This window comes from Amblyraja radiata, chromosome 2 (genome assembly GCF_010909765.2).
Source record: "Amblyraja radiata isolate CabotCenter1 chromosome 2, sAmbRad1.1.pri, whole genome shotgun sequence".
Taxonomy (NCBI): Eukaryota; Metazoa; Chordata; class Chondrichthyes; order Rajiformes; family Rajidae; genus Amblyraja; species Amblyraja radiata.
The window spans coordinates 87079985-87101128 of record NC_045957.1 but is presented as its reverse complement, the minus strand read 5'-3'; the positions used below and the strand labels follow the sequence as shown (position 1 = coordinate 87101128).

The window sequence follows — 21144 nt, the reverse complement described above, 5'->3', positions numbered from 1 at the left end:
TCTCTCCTTGCCTTCCGTGGAGGCTATGGGTGAGTGGTGTAATATTGCGTTGGGGGACCAGGCCTCCTGTGTGATGGGACCCAACGGGTCCCAGTTGGTCTGGTATATATATATATATATAGGCCTTTCATTGTTAAATGGTCCACCTTCATGACTAAATTAAGTTTGTGGAGTCTGGATCTGTTCTCCATCGTGTTATCAGTTCGCTGTAAATAGCAAACTTTTTGCAATTTTAGAGTCAAATAATGCTGTGTATTCCAGATTCACCAGATTATCTTTTAATTTCTAGTTATGTCTGGTGTTGCTCCTTGCCTGCTTTTTTATCCTTCCTACATTTAATCGAGTTTAATCTCCTGACCTAATCATCATTTGTGGGTAATGAGGAGTTACTATGGTTAAAAGTTGTCTCCACTCCTTCTCCCCCCCACTCCCCCCCTTTTTTAAAGGACTTACCACACACTGTGCTTTAGCCGTCTTTTTACAATGCCAACCTTCCTGTTCATCGCAGTGTGTGTCTGTTTCACCTTGGCTTTGCACTGTGTGAATTTTTTAGACAGCGCTCCCCCGTTTGTCCTGCCCCCCGCCTGCATAACGGGCTGGTGTAGGAAGCGATGTGTTTGTGTGTGTGTTCCACTCTGACAGTCGCTGTTCCATTTGCCGGTTTTTCAGGCGACTGCCGGCAACTTGACAGTCGCCGGCAGTCCGCTGAAAAATTGCCTAAGTGGGACAGGCCCATTAGAATTTGAACTCTCCGGAAGTCTTCGGATTCTTTTTCAGGATATGTGGATTATTTATCTACTGACATTGTAATCAGCTAATATTTTCAATTTCAATTTCAGAAATGTTGATTTATGTCATGAGATTTTTATTTTGCCATGTAACCTTACCCAAAGATATATAAAGTTTTTTGTTGTCATCTTCACCAGTTTTAGTTAGCAATGCATATCTGCAAGCGCTGGAAATCTTAAATGACAAAAAACAGAAATCCTGTTAATTCAGCAGGTCAAGCAACAGCTGCAGAAAGAGAAACAAAGTTAATGTGTCAGGCCAGGGACCCTTGGGCAGTTCTGAGAGGTTAACTCCACTTGTCTTTTTAAGGATGCAGCCTGTCAGTTGAGTATTTCCAGCAACTACTGTTTTATTAGTTAATACAGTAAAACCCCAGTAATATGGCACCCTCAGGATTCACATTATCTTGACTATTAGTTATTATTCCTATTGGGACCGAAATACACTTTCTACATTCATTTTAAGATGTAACAGTTATATAATACATTTCTCAGTAAATTTAAAGGTTAAAGAGACCACAAGAAACCAACGTGTACCAGATGTAAAACATCAGAATTTCCAACAATCAGATGGTGGATTATAGTATTTTTGCAGTTTGTCCCTTGTTGATTTAAGGGCCCTGAGCATCCTTAAGAAGTTCAAGACTTGACTTTGTAGCTTGCGAGTTGAATCTGGAGTGATACATGAGAATTAATTGTTGTAAATAGTTGTCTTTGCAGTGAAAATAAATTACTCACCAAATCCTTATTGGATTTCAAAGGTTTAAAGTTTCTTGTATTTTTAGTTAAATATTGTCATAGGTAAGGATTCTGAGGACAAATGTAGAATGTAATGTGTCTATTAACCAATCTTTGAAATATTATTTGCTTGGACAGAGCTTCTTTCCAGAGCAGATGGTATCCTGTTGCCAGGAATTAAATGGAAGTAATCCACACTCGCAGCTCATGCAGGTAGGCTATTTGTGCCTTTGGAAACTTTGCACAAATTTTTTCTTTGAATATGGAAATCATTTTTAAATTAGTAACAAAAAATACCATGTATGTAAGTTTGGTATAAATTGAAATTTATCAGACTGCAATGATTAGATGATGACAGCATCGAGAAATCTTGAAGAGAGCTAAATGTAGAGAAGGTAAGTATTATTGTTTAAGGTTTTTAAACATTCAGATCGATTGGAAGTTTTTGTAAAAATATTTCTCGAGGAGGTGATCATTTATAGGCATGAATGACCAGATTATTTAATTTTAAAGAATTGGAATGTTCTGGAGTTTTTATTTTCAGTGGGTATCAACCAATCTTACATGTGTAGGAAAGAACTGTAGATGCTGGTTTAAATCGGAGGTAGACACAATGCTGGAGTAACTCAGCGGGACATGCAGCATCTTTGGAGAGAAGGAATGGGTGACGTTTCGGGTCGAGATCCTTCTTCAGACTGATGTCGGGAGTGGGCGGGACACAGATAGAATGTAGTCGGAGACAGTAAAACTGGTGGGGAACTGGGAAGGAGGAGGGGATGGAGAGAGAGGAAAAGCAAGGGGTATTTGAAGTTAGAGAAGTCAATGATCATACCGCTGGGGTATAAGCTACCCAAGTGAAATATGAGGTGCTGTTCCTCCAATTTGCGCTGGGCTTCACTTTGACAATGGAGGAGGCCCAGGACTCCAATCTTGCATATTTGGTTTGGGAATAGCTCCGTCCAGGACTGCTAGAAATTGCAGAGTTGTGGACGTAGCCCAGACCATCACTCAAACCAGCCTCCCTTTCATTGACTCCATCTACATTTTATGCTGCCTCAGCAAATGCCACCAGCATAGTTACAAACCAGTCTCACCCCGAACACTCCCCCTTCTCCCCTTTCCCATCAGGCAAGAGGCACAGAAGTCTGAAAACGCATACCTCTAGATTCAGAGACAGTTCCTTCCCGGCTGCTATCAGGCAACTGAACGGTCCTCTCATCAGCTAGAGTGCGGTCCTGACTTCCCATCATTATCTTAAATCGTGCTTTCTCTTGCACCAATGTTGTACCCTTTATTCTTTATCTGTGCACAAAGCTGGGTGGCAGTGTGAACTGTGAGGAGGATGCTATGAGAATGCAAGGTGACTTGGACAGGTTGGGGGAGTGGGCAGATGCATGGCAGATGAAGTTTAATGTGGATAAATGTGAGGTTATCCACTTTGGTATCAAAAACAGGAAGGCAGATTACTATCTAAATTGGCCAAGTTGAGAAAAGGGGAAGTACAACGGGATCTGGGGGTCCTTGTTCATCAGTCTATGAAAGTGAGCATGCAGGTACAGCAGGCAGTGAAGAAAGCGAATGGCATGTTGGCCTTTATAACAAGAGGAGTCGAGTATAGGAGCAAATAGGTCTTCTGCAGTTGAACAGGGCCCTAGTGAGACCACACCTGGAGTATTGCGTGCTGTTTTGGTCCCCTAATTTCAGGAAGGACATTCTTGCTATTGAGGCAGTGCAACGTAGGTTTACAAGGTTAATTCCCGGGATGGCGGGACTGTCATGCTGAGAGAATGGAGCAGCTGGGCTTGTACACTCTGGAGTTGAGAAGGATGAGAGGATATCTTATTGAAACATATAAGATTGTTAAGGGTTTGGACACGCTAGAGGCAGGAAACATGCTCCCGATGTTGGGTGAGTCCAGAACCAGGGGCCACAGTTTAAGAATAAGGGGTAAGCCATTTAGAACGGAGACGAGGAAACACTTTTTCTCACAGAGAGTTGCGAGTCTGTGGAATTCTCTGCCTCAGAGGGCGGTGGAGGCCAGTTCTCTGGAGAGAGCTAGATAGGGCTCTTAAAGATGGCGGAGTCAGGGGATATGGGGAGAAGGCAGAAATGGGGTACTGATTGGGGATCAGTACCCCATTTCTGGAATCTCTGGACATAAGAAAATATTACGTTTTGGGTTGGGTCTGAAAAAGGTTCATGCACACCTTTGGAATGTGGAAGGAAACAAGAGCACACGGAGAAAATCCATCTGGCACTTTTAGGCAGCAACTTTATGGCCAATGTACTGCCCCATAGTCTTGAACTGAATTAAAACATACAGTAGCTGTAAAGGGGGACATAGCTTCACTTGGAGATTTTAGACTGAAAATGGATATTTTCCTTTTTTTAGTAACCAAAGTTATCAACGTATAATTTTTTTGAGTGTTGGAAAACAAAACATAGTGGCACCGCTGATAGACTTGCTGCCTCACACGCCAGAGATCTGTGTTCGATCCTGTCCTCGGGCACTGTCTGTGTTGAATTTGCACATTCTCCCTGCAAGCGTGTGGGTTTCCTCCCACATCCCAAAGACGTATTGGCTCTGTAGGTTAACTTGTCTCTGTACAATTGCCCCTAATGTGTAGGGAGTGGGTGAGGAAAGTGGGATAACAGAACTTGTGTGCATGGGTAGAGAAAAATGCTGGAGAAACTCAGCGGGTGAGGCAGCATCTATGGAGCGAAGGAAATAGGCGACGTTTCGGGTCGAGACCCTTCTTCAGATTGATGTCGGGGGAGGGGACACGTAAAAGGAAGAGGTGGAAACAGTAGGCTGTGGGAGAGCTGGGAATGGGAGGGGAAGGAGGGAGAAAGCAAGGACTACCTGAAATTGGAGAAGCCAATGTTCATACCGCTGGGGTGTAAACTACCCAAGCAAATATGAGGTGCTGCTCCTCCAATATGCGGTGGCCTCACTCTGGCCATGAAGGAGGCCCAGGTCAGAAAGGTCGGATTCGGAATGGGAGGGGTAGTTGAAGTGTTCAGCCACCGGGAGATCAGGTTGGTTATTGCGAACTGAGTGGAGGTGTTGCGCGAAGCGATCTCCAAGCCTGCGCTTGAACTCACCGCGGTTGATCATACGCTGAATAATCCAACCACATTTTTGTTTGGAAATGGAAAGAAATAATTGAAATTCAATTCATTGCAACGTGTAAAAAGAGTTGAGATACTGTATTATAATTTTGCTGCATGTCATTATGGTATATATCATGTCTTGATTGGTGAATATGGTTAGTTTGTGACTTTATTTGAACCAAAAATAATATGTGAATGCTTCATTGAGCATAATTCCGGCTGGTAACTACGCACTTCGTCGGAGCACATTATCGCACACGTCATGCAAGCCGTCTTAAATTACCACCTAAATTGTCATTTGGCAACTTAAAAAGCTACCACGGTTGCCCGGCTGACAACAGAGAAAAAAAGTTAAGTGAGAGCCCTGCAAGGTGTATAATATATTTGACACTGTCATAGGCTTTTCTTACAAATGCTGTCACAACGCACTGTAGTCTCTAAACAACCCTTCAGTAATTTTCCTTGCCTTCCATTTCAGAATAATAGTGTTTTAAGCCGATAACTCGACACCAGCACTGGAAATAAATAAATAAATAAATAGATAAAAAAGCGCAGCTTTCAAGCCCCTTATCTCATTGGCCACGCTCGGCTGCAAATCGGTGTCAATCTGGTGGACCATCTTCCTCTAGTCGTGAGGGTGGGGAATTGGGAGAGGCCTCACAAGTGGAACAGCCTAGGGTCTCTCTTCATCTAAATCCGGCCCTGACTATAGTGCTTGGTGTTAAGCAGGCTGAAAAAATGAGTGATATTTTGGGACAAGGTGAAATACGATTCAAACATATCATAAGTACAGACACTGGTGGACAAAGATCAGTGTTGATTTATAGGGACCAGTTAATAGATTAGTGGTTTATGGAATGTACCTGTCTGATTTGCAGGAGCGTATGGAGCTAGTTCCTAATTGGAAAGATGGTATACTATGCATGGTCCTCCTATAGTTGATGTCAGACCGGGCCCCAGGAAATGCTTTAACAGCCAGATGTGCCCCACTCCATGCTAGCTCGCATCCAAAATTGTGGTATTTGTATTGTATATAAGTGCCAACAAAATTTAAGCCGAACTGCACATGAAAAAGCACATTGGAAAAACAATGTTTAAGAGCAAGAGGAATAGGAGCAGAAATAAGTCAGCAGGTGGCTTGAGCCGACTCCAACATTCAGTAAGGACAACACTCTCCCCATCTCCTTTGACTCTTTTCTAGTTTAAAAATCTGGAGATATCTTCAGTAAGACAGCAATTCTCTCCCCATTGCTCTGTTGTTATGAACTCCAAAGATTTGTGGCTCTCAAAGTAAAAAATTTACATCCCTTCTTAAGTGGCCATACTTATTTTGAAACGTTGTCCCTTAATTCTGCATTACACCACCAAGGGAACCAATCAGCCAGTATGCACCCTGTTAATCCCTTCACAATCTTATGTTTCAATTAGATCGTTTCACATCCTTCTAAACTCCAGGCCCAACCTGCTCAGGCTTCATTATTGGAGTCAATCAAGTGAGTGAAATTGTTAACTTAACAAAAACATTTAAATACATTTTGCTTGATTAATTTAAAAACTTTAGGAATAAATGTGGGATATCCCATGGGCACGGGCATTGTGCAGAAAATAAAACATACAAAATGGAAAATGCAAAGCTAACCGAGGGAATTTGAAATAGTCGGGTCTGGAGATGACGATGCATGATTAATGGTTTCATAAACAGAGGAGTAGCAAAGGCTGAATATGTAGACAGGATAATAAAACAATGCAACTGATGCAATGGATAGTCTACAGGTCTGTTAAATCTTGTCTTGTGCCCATTCTTGCTGTCCATAAAGAATGAAGCAGCCGCTTTGGAATAGAAATATTTTTGGACATAAATTCTAAAATATTTTGTTACAGAATTTCTTGAACTCTAGCAGTTGTCCAGAAATTCAAGGATCCTTGCATGTGAAGGAATTGGGGAAAAAGTCTTGGAAGAAGCTGTGTGTTTTTTTACGAAGATCAGGGCTTTACTTCTCCTCAAAAGGAGCTTCAAAAGTAAGTTATTGTTTAGAATTTTTCTGTTGAAGATCTTATACAACAGTACAGCACAGGAAACGTCCCTCAAGCCCACAATGTTTGTACTGAACATGATGCCAAGCGAAACTAATCTCTGCCTGCATTTGCTCCATATTTCTCCATTTTGCTGCATAAACCATGTGCCTATGCAAGAGCCTCTTAAATGCTACTATTATATCTACTTCCACCACCACCCAGGCAACATTATCGAGTCACCCATCACTCACTATGCTATAAAAAAACTCGCCTCGCACATCTCTTTTAAACATTGATCTGAAAGCTATACCTTCTCGTCTTTGACAATTCTGCCCTGGGGGAAAAGGGTCTGACAGTATATATACTGCTATCATGTTGCTCCTCATCCTCTGCAGTTCCAGAGAAAACAATCCAAGTTTGTGCAACCTCTTTTTAGCTAATATTCTCTAATCCAGGCAACTTTCCAGTAAACCCCTTGTACACCATCTCCAAGCCCTCTGCATCTTTCATGTAATGGGGAAACCAGAACTACACACAATATTCTAAGTGCGACATAACCAAAATTTTATAAAGCTACAGCATGACTTCCTGACTCATGAACTCAGTGTCTCAGCCTCTGAAGACAAACATACCATCCGACCTTAATGAGACGTGCAAGGTCATGAGGGTCATGAATAAAGTGAAGGCTCAGTCTTTTTCCAAGAGAGAAAAACTAGAGGGCATAGGCTTGCGGTGAAAGGGAAGAAATTTAAGAGTCGACCTTTTCACTACGAGGGTACACCATATTCAGAACTGCCAGAGAAAGCTATAGAAACTTCTATTATGACTTTTAGAAAGACATTTGGACAGATATGAGGAAAGAAAAGGTTCAGGCAAATGCAGGTCGGCACCGACAAGGTAGGCTGAAGGGCCTGTTTCCATACCATATGGATCTTAGTGGATCAATCTCAAAAATTTAGGACAGCAGAAATTGAGGTGGTTCTCATTAAAACAAACTTTTGACAGTTCCTCTTTCCTGCTGCCTGAACGATGCAAAATATATGGAAATTCGATGTAGTTCTGAGAAAATATTTATCCTAATATCTAAGTTTCGGAAGAGATGGAATTTGGCAGATGCTGGAATTTGGAGCAAAATATAAAATGCTGGAGGAATTTGGCATCTGTGTGGGTTTTTGGGTGTGCGGGGGGGGGGGGGGGTTTGGGGATTGACAACATTTCAGGTTAAGACCCTACATCTGGACTTAGAGTGGAGAGGCAAGAGAGCCAGTATTGTGATGAGGGGGAGGGGTGTAGGAATATGAAGGATGGTGGGCAGATGGAGCCAGGTGGGAGTAAAGGAGGTGAAATGTCAGTTAACAATAATGTAAACTTTAGTCTTTGTCCAGTGAGTCTAATAATTAAAATGCAATTAAATATGCCCATTCTGTAGTTGTTTGCCGTGAACGTTACCATTTCATTGGCAGTTGAATCCTCTAGCCTGAAACATGATAGTTTTGCTGCATAATTACTTTTGTGTCTAAATCACTTGAATAAAATTAATTTCCTGTCAGCTGCTTTGCAAATACTGAATGTGTTTCATGTTGTCATTTGCACAGGAACCAAGACATCTGCAGCTGTTGGCTGACATTGAAGATAATAATATATTTTTGTTAAAAGCTGGAAAGAAAACATACAGTGCACCAACTGACTATGGTTTCTGTATAAAGGTATTTTTTTCTAATTTGTTCTTCTGCAAATACATTAGTTTGCTTTATTTCATAGAAATCTATGTTAACTTAATTAATTGATCAACTTTTTTGAAAGATCACTGAAGATAATAAAAATTGAATATTGGAGATATAAGGAACTGCAGATACTGGTCTACAAAAAAAAGACTCAAAGTGCTGGATTAACTGAGCAGGTCAGGCAGCATCTTCAGGACAACAATGTTTTAACAATGGTAGTGATGTTTCCAGTCGGGACCTTTCTTCAGACTGGTAGTATTTGGTGAGTTAAAGCCTGGCAAGTGATAGGTGGATATTGGGCAGGTGGCTTTTGATCGGCAGACACAAAAAGCTGGAGTAACTCAGCGGGTCACACAGGAGAAAAGGAATAGGTGACGTTCTGGGTCAAGACCCTTCGTCTTGATACAAAACGTCACCTATTCCTTTTCTGCAAATTAACAAATTAAAAGGGAATCCTGCACTAGCACTCCCAAGACCCTTTACATTTCCGATTTCTAAATGCTCTCCCCATTTAGAAAATAGTCTATGCCTTTATTAATTCGAGGAATGGTTAGGGGAAAGGGGGGTTGTTTGTTACTGACCTAGAATTGGAGAATTCAGTGTTCATGCCCTCGGGTTGTAAACTGCCCAAGTGGAATATGAGCTGCTTTTACTCCAGTTTGCATGTGGCCTCAATTTGGTAGTGAAGGAAGCTCGGGGCAAAAAGGTTGGTATGGGAAGGGGAGGGGGCAACTGGAAGACCCTGCCAAACCGAGTGCAAGTGTTTGGCAAAACAGTCACCTAATCAACGGTGGGTATCGCTGATGTAAAGGAGGCCAGATCGGGATCACCAAATGCAGTAGATGGAGGAGGTGCATGTGAACCTTTATTTCTCCTGGAAGGACTGCTAAAGGGCCTGTCCCTTCAGCATGCGTCTAGCGCGACCAAACGTGGTCGCTTGAGGCGTACGGCCTCGCGGGGCCAGTCCCACTTCGATCGGCGGAGGCGTATGGAGTTATGCGGGGCTGGTCCCGACATCGCGCGGGGCTCCAAATATCTTGCACTGTTCGAAAATCCCGCGCGACAACGGCCTGTCGACCCGCAGCCGCAGCCACAACACCATACGCCTCCGCGGTTTGAATTGGGACCGGCCCCGCGAGGCCATACGCCTCAAGCGATCACGTTTGGATGCGCTAGACGCATGCAATCGCTTGCTAACAGGCCCTCAAGATACCTGGCTGGATGTGAAGGAGGAAGTAGATAGGAAGGCGTAACATTGCCTGCGGTTTCAGGGGAAAGTACCTTAGGATGGAGTGGTTTGGGTGGGAAGGGATGAGTGAACCTATCGTGGAGGGAGCGGTTTCTGTGTAAAGCAGAGAAGGGTGGGGATGGGAAGATGTGACTGGTGATGGGATCACTGTATATATCCTGCCCTTGTTTAACTTCACATGAATGCATCACTTGGTTAAATTCAGTTATCATTCCTTTGCCCACTTTTTAAATTGTTTTAGATCCTGTTCTAACTCTAGATAACCTTCTTCGCTATCCATCATATCACCAACTTTACTGTTATCTGCAAACGTACTCATGATGTCTCCTGCATTGTCATATAAATTGTTAATATATGTAACAGACAATAGTAGTTCCATCACCGATCTCTACAGCAGCAACCACTGGTTAAAGCCTCCAACCTAAAAAAGCATACCTCCTCTACCACCCTATCATACCTTCAACTAAATCACTGTTTTTATCAAATTGGCTTGCTCACCTTGGATCCCTCGAATCTCAGTTTCCTGACCAACCTACCATGCGAAATATTGTCATAAGCCTTTCAAATGTCGACGCAGACAACATATATCTCCATTCCTTCGTCAATTCTCTTGGTCACCTCCTCAAAGACGTCCTTAACAAATTTTGAGTGACGTGATTTTCCACAAACAAACTCATGCCTTTCACCTCTAATCAAATCCTCGTCTTTCCAAATGCAGACAGATCCTGTCTCTCAGAAAAAACATATTTCAGAATCCCTTCCAGTAACGTTCCCACCGCTGGTGTTAGGATTTCCGGCCTATAGATCCTTGGCTTAGACTTGTAGCCCTTCTTAAAGGCTCCTTAGATCCTGCAGTCTTCCGGTACCTCACCCGTTGCTGAAAAAGGTACAGAAATTTTTGCTGGGGCCCAGCAATTTCCTCACTTTCTTCCCACAACAGGCCCTGAAGATTAATCCACCTATATGCATTTCAAAGCTGCCAGCAACTCCTGTTTTGTCATATCAATATGTTTCACTTCCTCCCTCACTTACATCCAGGGACCCCAGCAGGACCTTCCCAGTGAGATAAGAGTCATGTACACTTCCTCTAACCTCATCTACTGCATATAGTGTTCCCAATGAGGTGTGTACACAAGTGAGATGAAGAATAGACGGCGACTATTTCACTGGACATTTGCGTCGGTCCACTAGGGCCTATTGGATCTCGTGGTTGCTAACCATTTTAACCCCCCTTCCCCTTCCCATACTGACCTTTGTGACCTGGGCCGCCTCCATTGCCAGAATGAGGCCACACACAAATTAGAGGAACAGCACCTGATATTCCACTTGGGCAGCTTACAACAGTATGGGGAATCAAAATTGGATTTTGCTTTTACAAGTTACATAACCCCCCCACCCCCTCCTACCAACCATCCACCCCATTCCTTTCCCCCTGTCTCTCCCCTGTGCTGCATTTGAATTCACACTTATAAATGCCCTTCCACCGACAATGCCCTCCAAAATGTTTGGGACAAAGACCCATCATTTATTTATTTGGCTCTTTACTCCACAATTTGAGATTTGTAATAGAAAAAATCACATGTGGTTAAAGTGCACATTGTCAGATTTTAATAAAGGCCATTTTTCTACATTTTGGTTTCACCATGTAGAAATTACAGCAGTTTATACATAGTCCCCCCATTTCAGGGCACATCTTTGGGACACAGCAATGTTATGTAAATGAAAGTAGTCATGTTTAATATTTTGTTGCACATCCTTTGCATGCAATGACTGCTTGAAGTCTGCGATTCATGGACATCACCAGTTGCTGGGTGTCTTCTCTGGTGATGCTCTGCCAGGCCTGTATTGCAGCCATCTTTAACTTATGCTTGTTTTGGGGGCTAGTCCCCTTCAGTTTTCTCTTCAGCATATGAAAGGCATGCTCAATTGAGTTCAGATTGGGTGATTGACTTGGTCACTCAAGAATTGACCATTTTTTAGCTTTGAACAACTCCGTTGTTGCTTTAGCAGTATGTTTGGGATCATTGTCTTGCTGTAGAATACTGCCGGCCAATGGGTTTTGAGGCATTTGTTTGAACTTGAGCAGATAGGATGTGTCTATACACTTCAGAATTCATTTTGCTGCTACCATCATGCCATACATGCCCAGGTCATAACACCCCCACCACCATGTGTCACAGATGAGGTGGTATGCTTTGGATCTTGGGCAGTTCCTTCTGTCCTCCATACTTTGCTCTTGCCATCACGCTGATATGTTAATCTTCGTCTCATCTGTCCACAAGACCTTTTACCAGAACTACGGTTGCTCTTTTAAGAACTTCTTGGCAAACTGTAACCTGGCCATCCTATTTTTGCGGCTAACCAGTGGTTTGCATCCTGCAGTGTAGCCTCTGTATTTCTGTTCATGAAGTCTTCTGTGGACAGTGGTCATTGACAATTCTATACCTGACTCCTGATGAGTGTTTCTGATCTGTCGGGAAAATTTGGGGATTTTTCTTTATTATGGAGAGAATTCTTCTGTCATCAGCTGTGGGGGTCATCCTTGGCCTGCCAGTCCCGTTGCGATTAGTAAGCTCACCAGTGCTCTCTTCCTTATTAATTATGTTCCAAACAGTTAATTTTGGTAAGCCTAAGGTGTGGCTGATGTCTCTAACAGTTTTATTCTTGTTTCTCAGTCACATAATGGCTTATTTGACTTTCATTGGCACAACTTTTGTCCTCATGTTGATAAACAGCAATAAAAGTTTCCAAAGCTGATGGAAAGACTGGAGGAAAGACGAGGTGCTGAGAGCTCTCATACCTGCATTAAGGAGGCAATTAAACACACCTGAGCAATTACAAGCGCCTGTGAAGCCATGTGTCCCAAACATTATGGTGCCATGTAATGGGGGACTATATATAAACACAGCTGTAATTTCTACATGGTGAAACCAAAATGTGTAAAAATACCCTTTAATAAAATCTGACTGTGCGCTTTAACCACATGTGATTTTTTTCTATTACAAATCTCAAATTGTGGAGTACAGAGGTAAATAAATAAATGATGGGACTTTGTCCCAAACATTATGGAGGACACTGTACATTACTTCCTCTAACTTCACAATTCACAGGTCTTCAATCATTTTGTCTCACACCTTCTGTCTTGTAATCTCTGGCCTTTGTCCCAAAATCTGCCTATTAACCCCCCCCCCCCCACTATTTGGATCCACCTATTACCTATTGGATCCACCTATTACAGGCTTTGTCCTGCCCCTCCTCTCACAGCTTTTTTTTCTCCCTCGCCAATCAGCCTGAAGAAGGGTTCTGACCCGAAAAATCACCTATCCATGTTCTCCAAGATGTTGCCTGACACATTGTGTCACTCCAGTTCTTTGTCACTGTTCTATTCCCTGATTTCCTAATTTCTATTACCTTCTCCACAGTAAATACTGATCGGAAGTATTCTTTAAGACTTTGCCCATCACCCAAGGTTCCACAACATAGATAGCCACAGGCTCTTAAGGGCACATTATCATTCCCCAGTTACTCATCTGCTTGTTAGAGACTTAGAGAATCTCTTAGGATTTTCCTTTAGCTATCTGCAAATGATACCTAATGCCCCCGTTTTGGTCTCCTGAATTATTTCTTAACTATGGACTTAACTGCCTAGAGTAGACATAACACTCCTTTTTCCTGACAAGACCTTCATTATCCCATGGAAACGCAAGGAACCGCAGATACTGGGTCTTGAGTAAAACACAAAGTGCAGGAGTAACTCGGGATTTTAGGAACATATTTCCCTGGAAGTGGTAACATATGAAGATAAGGTAACAAAGAAGGCATTTGGCTCTCTTGCCTTTATTAATCAAGACATTACCTATGAGAGTTGGAATGTTACAATTCTACAAATTATTAGTGAGACGACATTTGGAATATTGTGTACAGTTTTGGTTATCTAGCAATTGGAAGCTATAAAGGGTGCAGAAAAGATTTACGAGGATGTTACCTGAACTGAATGGCCTGAATTGTAGGAGAGAATGGAAGGGCTGGTACTGCTTTTCTTGGAATGTAAGTGCCTGAGGGATGTGCTTGTAGTGGTAAATATAATCATGATGGGCGTAGATAGAGCAAATATCAGGCTAGAGTCAAACAGGCATTTGGCCCAACCAGCCCACGCCAACCAACATGTCCCATCTCATTAGTTCCACCTGCTTGCCTTTGGCCAATATCCCTATAAACCTATCTATCCATGTACCTGTCTAAATTAATTCTTAAACGTTGCAATAGTACCTGCCACAACAACCTCCTTCGGCAGCTCATTCCATACACCCACCACCCTTTGTGTAAAAAAAAGTTACCCCTCAGGTTCCCGTTAAATCTATCCCCCCCTCACCTTAAACCTATGCCCTCTGGTTCTCGATTCCCCTGCTCTGGGCAGGAGAATCTGTGCATTTACCTGATCTAATCCTCCCATGGTTTTGGTAGGGGAATCTAAAACTATAGAGTACAGGTTTAAAGTGAAAGGGGAAAGATTTAAAAGGGACCTGAGGGGCACTTTTCCACACAGATGGACGTGGAGCAAGCTGGATATGTGGAGCAAGCTGGCAGATGATGCGATGAAGACTGATACGGTATGGATTAATTGGATCGAAGGGCCTCTTTCACTGCTGTATAATTCTGAATCTATAACCTCCAGGAATTTGTGGATGTGCATTTTAATATTCTTCCACTTTCTACAGTGCAGTGTATCTTCTTATTTTGTTTACTCTCATCACTTGCATCACCTCACACTTGTCAAAATTGTTCCATTTACCTATTTAGCATTAATCAGTACATTGGTACCTTGATATCGTCTAAAACTTCCTTCCACACTGCTGATTTAAATCATTGATAAATATGTTAATTATGCCTCAGTGAGCTTCATCATTGATATAAACCAGGAAGAGCAAGAGACCTCATACTAAGCCCCGTAGATCTCCACTACGTATATAGCCCTCTATCAATAAAATTGCCATCGAGTATTACCTTCTGCTTTCTGCGTATGAACCAATATTTAATCAGTTTATTACTTTCCATTTTATTTTCTTAATCGGCTTGCCATGTGGAACTTCATCGAGGGCCTTCTAAAATTCATATAAACTACATCAAATACTCTACTCATTGAAACTCCCCATCTAAGCAAATGGGCTTCTGTCAAATATAACCTTGACATAACAAGTCCATGCAGGCTCTCTTTGCTTAATCTATGCATTACTGACTGCCAATTTATGTTGTCCTTTGGAATGTATCAACAATTTGCCTACTACTGATAACACATTGAGTAACTGCAGGCCAATCAATCTTGCTATTTCTCCCTTTATAAACAACTTGTACAACTTCCACTACCTCACAGTTCCCTGGTACCACATCTGTTGGTAAAGTGCATGTGGTGTAGTATTTCTTCCCTTCACCTGGGATACATATTATTCAGGTTTGATAATTTATCTATCTTTAAGTTTTGGACCCTCGCTTGGTACTCTCTTGAATTCTTAAGATTCCTCCTTCAGTACCTATATTACCTTTTTTTTTTCTTGATGGCCTATAAAGTGCTCTGATATAAGGTAAATTCATATTTTTATAAATAGTTCACAGGAATGATTAGCTATTAGATTTTTACATTGTTTGAAATTGTAGCTCAATCTGACATTAGGGTTTTCAATCTAATCATCAGAAACTGTGGGTAGGGGGGATGTATCCTGGCATAGATTGGAGAACTACATTAAAGGTAATGTTAGTTGATAGACAGTGACTGGCATTTAAAGAAATACTATATATATTTGGAACTAATATATTTTGCTTTTTACGGACATTTTCAACCTCTCACTTCTGAGGTCCCCACCTGCTTTAAAAGGGCATAAATTATACCAGTGCCCAAGAAGAGCAAGGTGACATGCCTCAATGACTATCGACCAGTGGCACTAACACTGGTAGTGATGAAGTGCTTTGAGAGATTGATCATGGAGCAAATCAACTCCTACCTCGACAAAAACCTGGACCCACTGCAGTTCGCTTACCGCCACAACAGATCAACGGTGGATGCGATCTCGCTGGCCCCCCACTCCGCTCTGGACCACTTGGACAACAAAAACTCATATGTCAGGCTGTTATTCATCGATTACAGCTCGGCATTTAACCCAATCATCCCCTCCAAGCTGGTTACCAAACTCGCAGAACTGGGTTTCTGAGCATCCCTCTGCAATTGGATCCTCGACTTCCTCATTCACAGACCACAGTCTGTTCGTATTCGTGGAAATGTGTCAGCCTCGATAACAATCAGCACGGGAGCACCTCAAGGCTGCATGCTCAGCCCCCTGCTGTACTCACTCTATACTCATGACTGCGTAGCCGGTCACAGTGCAAACTCCATCAAGTTCGCTGACGACACCACTGTTGTGGGACGTATCACTGATGGGGATGAGTCGGAGTATAGAAGAGAGATCGAACAACTGTCCATATGGTGCCAGCGCAATAACCTGGCCCTCAACACCAGCAAAACCAAGGAACTGATTGTGGACTTTGGAAGGACCCACAGCCCCGTTTATATCAAAGGGTCGATGGTTGAAAGAGTCAAGAGCTTCAAATTCCTGGGCGTGCACATCTCTGAAGATCTTTCCTGGTCCGAGAACACTAATGCAATTATCAAGAAAGCTCATCAGCGCCTCTACTTCCTGAGAAGATTACGAAGAGTCTGTTTGTCGAGAACTCTCTCTAACTTCTACAGGTGCACAGTAGAGAGCATGCTGACCGGTTGCATCGTGGCTTGGTTCGGCAACTTGAGCGCCCTGGAGAGGAAAAGACTGTAAAAAGTAGTAAACACTGCCCAGTTCATCATCGGCTCTGACCTTCCTTCCATCGAGGGGATTTATCGCAGTCGCTGCCTCAAAAAGGCTGGCAGTATCATCAAAGACCCACACCATCCTGGCCACATACTCATCTCCCTGCTACCTTCAGGTAGAAGGTACAGGAGCCTGAAGACTGCAACATCCAGGTTCAGGAATAGCTACTTCCCCACAGCCATCAGGCTATTAAACCTGGCTCGGACAAAACTCTGATTATTAATAACCCATTATCTGTTATTTGCACTTTATCCGTTTATTTATTCATGTGTGTGTATATTTATATTATGGTATATGGACACACTGATCTGTTTTGTAGTAAATGCCTACTATGTTCTGTGTGCTGAAGCAAAGCAAGAATTTCATTGTCCAATCAGGGACACATGACAATAAACTCACTTGAACTTGAACTTGCTTTAAGGCACAAGAAGACAACAAGAAAAGTGGTACAACCATAGATTACAGAAACATTAAAAATAGTATTAAATCCAGAGAAAAGGTTTAAGGTTGAAAGCACAGTATATACAAGAATTTAGAATTGAACAAAAGACAATCAATAAATTGGTTTCCAAGAAAGGGATAATAGACTATGAGAATGAAGGATTGTTTTATGAGCAAAGGTTGCACGGGTAGGCTTGTATCTATCGGACTTTGGATGGGCGAGATACGATTAGATGGTTTTTGACAAGTTGGTTGACGCTGTTTCTGGTGGGAGAATCTTGAATTAGGAAATAACCAAAAATGAGTGGTTGTACATTAAACTGTTTTAATAAAATGGTGGTGGGAACAGAATCTTTAAATATTCATAATGCAAAGGTAAATAAATGCTTGATAAACAAATGGATGAAGATTTCTGCAGATAGAAGGAAATGCAAAGTTGAATTTCAAGCCATTGGCTGGTTAAGACTAGAATTGTATCAATCTCCAATAACATGATAGGCAATATAGCAATTGCTATGGAATCAGACAACTTCACAGCCTTGGTACTGAAGAACCAGCTGCTCTTCTTGCCAAGCTGTTCTGATAAGGTTGCAACAGTGTGGAAACTTGTCCATTGTAGTCACTAAAACCAAGATAAATCTTGTGCAGCTAACTGCAGTCAACCATCAGCATAGTGATGGTAAGTGCCATTGATAATGCCCATTTTGGGTTTCACTAGGACCACATAGCTCCAGACTTCATCAAAGCCTTAAGGGCCTGTCCCACGAGCATGCGACTCCATGCGGCAAGCGCGACCTAACGTGGTCGGTTGAGCCGGATGGCCTCACGGGGCCGGTCCCACTTCGATCGCCGGAGCCGTATGGGGTTGTGCGGAGCTGGTCCCGACATCGCGCGGGGTTTCGAAAAACTGAGCGTGTTTAAAAATTCAGCGCGGCAATGGCCTGCCAGCTCGCAGCCGCCTCGACGGGCGTGTGCAGCGTCTTGACACCATACGCAGCGTCTTGATGCCGTACGTCTCGCGCGAACTTCCCGCGTACTTCGCTCGAACTTCACGTCACTCACCCGTCCTCCGCACGGCCCCTGCTTCCGGTTTGGTCGTGCTTGCCACATGCAGACACATGCTGGTGGGACCGGCCCTGTACGGGGATCACTCGACCTCCGCGCGGCCCCCGCTTCCGGTTTGGTCGCGCTTGCCGCATGCAGGTTGCATGCTCGTGGGACAGGCCCTTTAGTCCCCATCTTTCTGATTTAAAGATATATTGTCTTTCCCTCATTAGCATTGGGTCTATATCCTAGAAAGAGTCGGTGGGTCAGGAAAGTGGCTAACCTTGTCAAGGGCAGTTCAGGGCAAATGCTGATTTGTGCCTCTGGTGTCTAGATAGCCACAAATAAATAAATGGAGTGTAATAAAAAATAACTTGGGATTGTAAACTAAGAGGTTTCTTCACTCAAAAGGTGGTGAATCATTGGAATTCTCAGATAGCTATGGAGTCTCAGTCAATAGTTATATTCAAGACTCATACTGTTAGACTTCTGCATATTGCAGGAATCAGTTCAGGATCGTTCCTCAAATGTTGAACCTGAAGAAGGGTTCCAACCTGAAATATTGTTTGTCCATTTCCTCCACAGATGTTGCCTGCCCTGCTAAGTTCGTCCAGCAATTTGTTATGCTCCAGATTCCAACATCTGCAGTTCCTTGTGTTTTGGGTGTATTGAGGTAGAAAATTAGCCACTATTTCAGTGTAATGAGTTGTCATCTCAGGGGACTGAATGCTTTATTTTTTATAATGTTCGTATTAAGAGATGTGCCAAAAATACAGACTTGAAATTATACGTCTTCTGAACTAGACACTCAACCTGTCGTCTTTGATTCCAAATAGAGGCCCATAGTTTGCTTTTTAATCCTCTTTCTCTTCAAATATTTAACATTTTAGGGGTTCCCTGATTTATTTTGCAGACATTTTCATTTTTTATTGTTTTCCGAATTTCCTTTTTAATATTTCAGACATCCGTTGTAATGAGTGCTCAGTATTTTTCACGGGCTTGTAGAAACAAGGAACTGAAGATGCTAGTTTACAAAAAATGATACAAAGTGGTGCAATAACTAAGCTGGTCAGGCAGCATCGCTGGAGAACATAAATAGTGTTCTATCCATGTTCTCCAGAGATGCTGCCTTCCCTGTTGAGTTCCTCCAGCACTTTGCATCATGTTTCAACGGTTTCCCTTGGTTGCTTTCCGCTGCAGTTTGCTTTGTGACATCCACAGGAATATGAGATTTGGGGCAGATTCATTATATTTTAAAGGGAACCTATTTATTTGAATTTTCATGACCTCTTCCTTTCTTGCCACTGCTCTGGGTTTGATTTACCTTCGAGTAACTGTTTGCAGTCCACTTTTGCAAAATCATAACCCAGCCCCGTTAAATAGACTTGTTTAGTTTAGAGTTTTTTTTTTAACCACTGGTCTGCCTTTTGTCCTTTTTTTTCAAACTACACCTAATTCCAATCACTGCCCGAGAATTTTCAGTCACTGCCACTTTGTCCATTCTTGAGTTTATTCTGAAAACTAAGTTTTGTACTGCATCATCTTTCATTGACCTTTCAAAACACTGCTTTAAAAATGTTTCTTATGCATCTATATCCTTTGCTCTGTTCTCCCTGTTAATGTGGGGACTGGGGGAAACACGAAACATTACCCAGGAAGCTGGATGCCGATGGATCACGTCCATCGCAGCTTACACATTCTCCTAAGACACACGGAAGAACGATTGGAAGACTGCCTGGATGGATTGTTCAGCTGCTGCAGAGCTGAAGGGCATTTTATGTTCGGTGGGATTGGGGCATTTCCATGTGCCATGTCTCCCCAAACCCCCCTACAGGTCACAACGAGTGGGGGCTGGGCCGAGCTGAGCAGTGCCAGGAACAGTTTTTCCTATAGCTCAGGCAACAGAGAGAGAGTTTGCCCATAGTCCAGGTCTAGATTTTCATAGGTTTTCTAGAGCAAGCTATTCCATTTATTGAGAAGATGCTTCAAGCTCTCTGTACTCTCTTTTTTAAGAGGTAAACAATTAGTCATATTTCTGCAGACTAAAATGAAAACATGAATATTCCTTAAAATGCAGAGTCATGTTCTTGCTTCTTGCTTAATTTAGCCCATAAAAATGAAAAATGAAGCAAAAGACCTTCGATTGTTTTGTGCAGAAGATGAACCGAGTAGGACATGTTGGATGACAGCCTTCCGACTCTTCAAGGTATTGCTTTGTTTCTGTCACTACAGCTATACCTTTTATCTTGTATTTTACTTTTCTGTTCAAAATTGAGTGCTCACTTTCTGTTTTGCTTGTCATTAACTTGGTGCTAGCTTAAAAATCTACTTTAAGAACATACAGATTGGTTGTGACTTGTAATTTCGTGTTGTAATTGTAGATTCTGTAATAAGACTCCTTGATTAGGAAATAAATGTGTGGCTACTGTGATATCTTAAAGTTCTTTTTTCCCCTTCACCTTGAACAAATGCAATTATTTTCCCTATTAATTTCTGTCTCTAGTATGGGATTATTTTATACCAGAACTTCCGGATACCTCAACAGAGGAAAACACTGCTATCCCACTTCTCCACACCAGCGGTAGGATAACATTTTGGGGGAAAAAATATTTGATTTCTATATTCATTCTTTTATTGAGAAATACACCAGCGTTGTGAGAGACATATTCTTCCAAAGTATAATTTTGTTTACATTGCCATTCATTTTCAGAGAAGCATATCGGAAAATTCTTTGGTAGCAATGGACTTCTCTGGTCAGACAGGTCGAGTTATTGAAGATCCTGCAGAGGCCCAAAGTGCAGCAATGGAAGAAGGTCAAACGTGGAGGGTAAAGAAATCCGTATTTCTCATTTAAAGTTTATTGAGGGATTCCAAAAAGTCTGAATGTTAAAAATAACTGCCCAGAATTGTCTTTGTCGCACTTTGTTTATTAATATGTTATCTAGTACTCGTTCTCGTAACAGGCATTATATTAGTCTGGTTATATAGTTAACTTAAAAGTCCATGTGCAAAGAAATACCCCAAAATAACATTTCATGTGCTGCAAGAAGGAATTTCATTCAAAAGCTAATCAGTCTCCACATCTTAATGTATTCAGCACTCTTTCCTTAGACAAGATAATTGGACAGTGGCTTGTATCAAATAGTGAACCAAATAATTCAAACTAATTATTTGTG

General features: G+C 42.2%; 1 protein-coding gene across 7 annotated transcripts in view; it reads left to right on the top strand.

The window, feature by feature from the left end:
* The window catches only part of grb10 (growth factor receptor bound protein 10), a 194168-nt gene that overhangs the window by 149458 nt on the left and 23566 nt on the right, over positions 1–21144 (top strand). For all 7 annotated transcript variants that reach the window (XM_033049957.1, XM_033049921.1, XM_033049975.1 and 4 more), the window contains 6 exons: positions 1665–1739; positions 6522–6659; positions 8252–8362; positions 20076–20174; positions 20472–20549; positions 20679–20795. In XM_033049957.1, coding sequence (XP_032905848.1) covers positions 1665–1739; positions 6522–6659; positions 8252–8362; positions 20076–20174; positions 20472–20549; positions 20679–20795 — 618 coding nt within the window. The remainder of the gene's footprint in view (positions 1–1664; positions 1740–6521; positions 6660–8251; positions 8363–20075; positions 20175–20471; positions 20550–20678; positions 20796–21144) is intronic.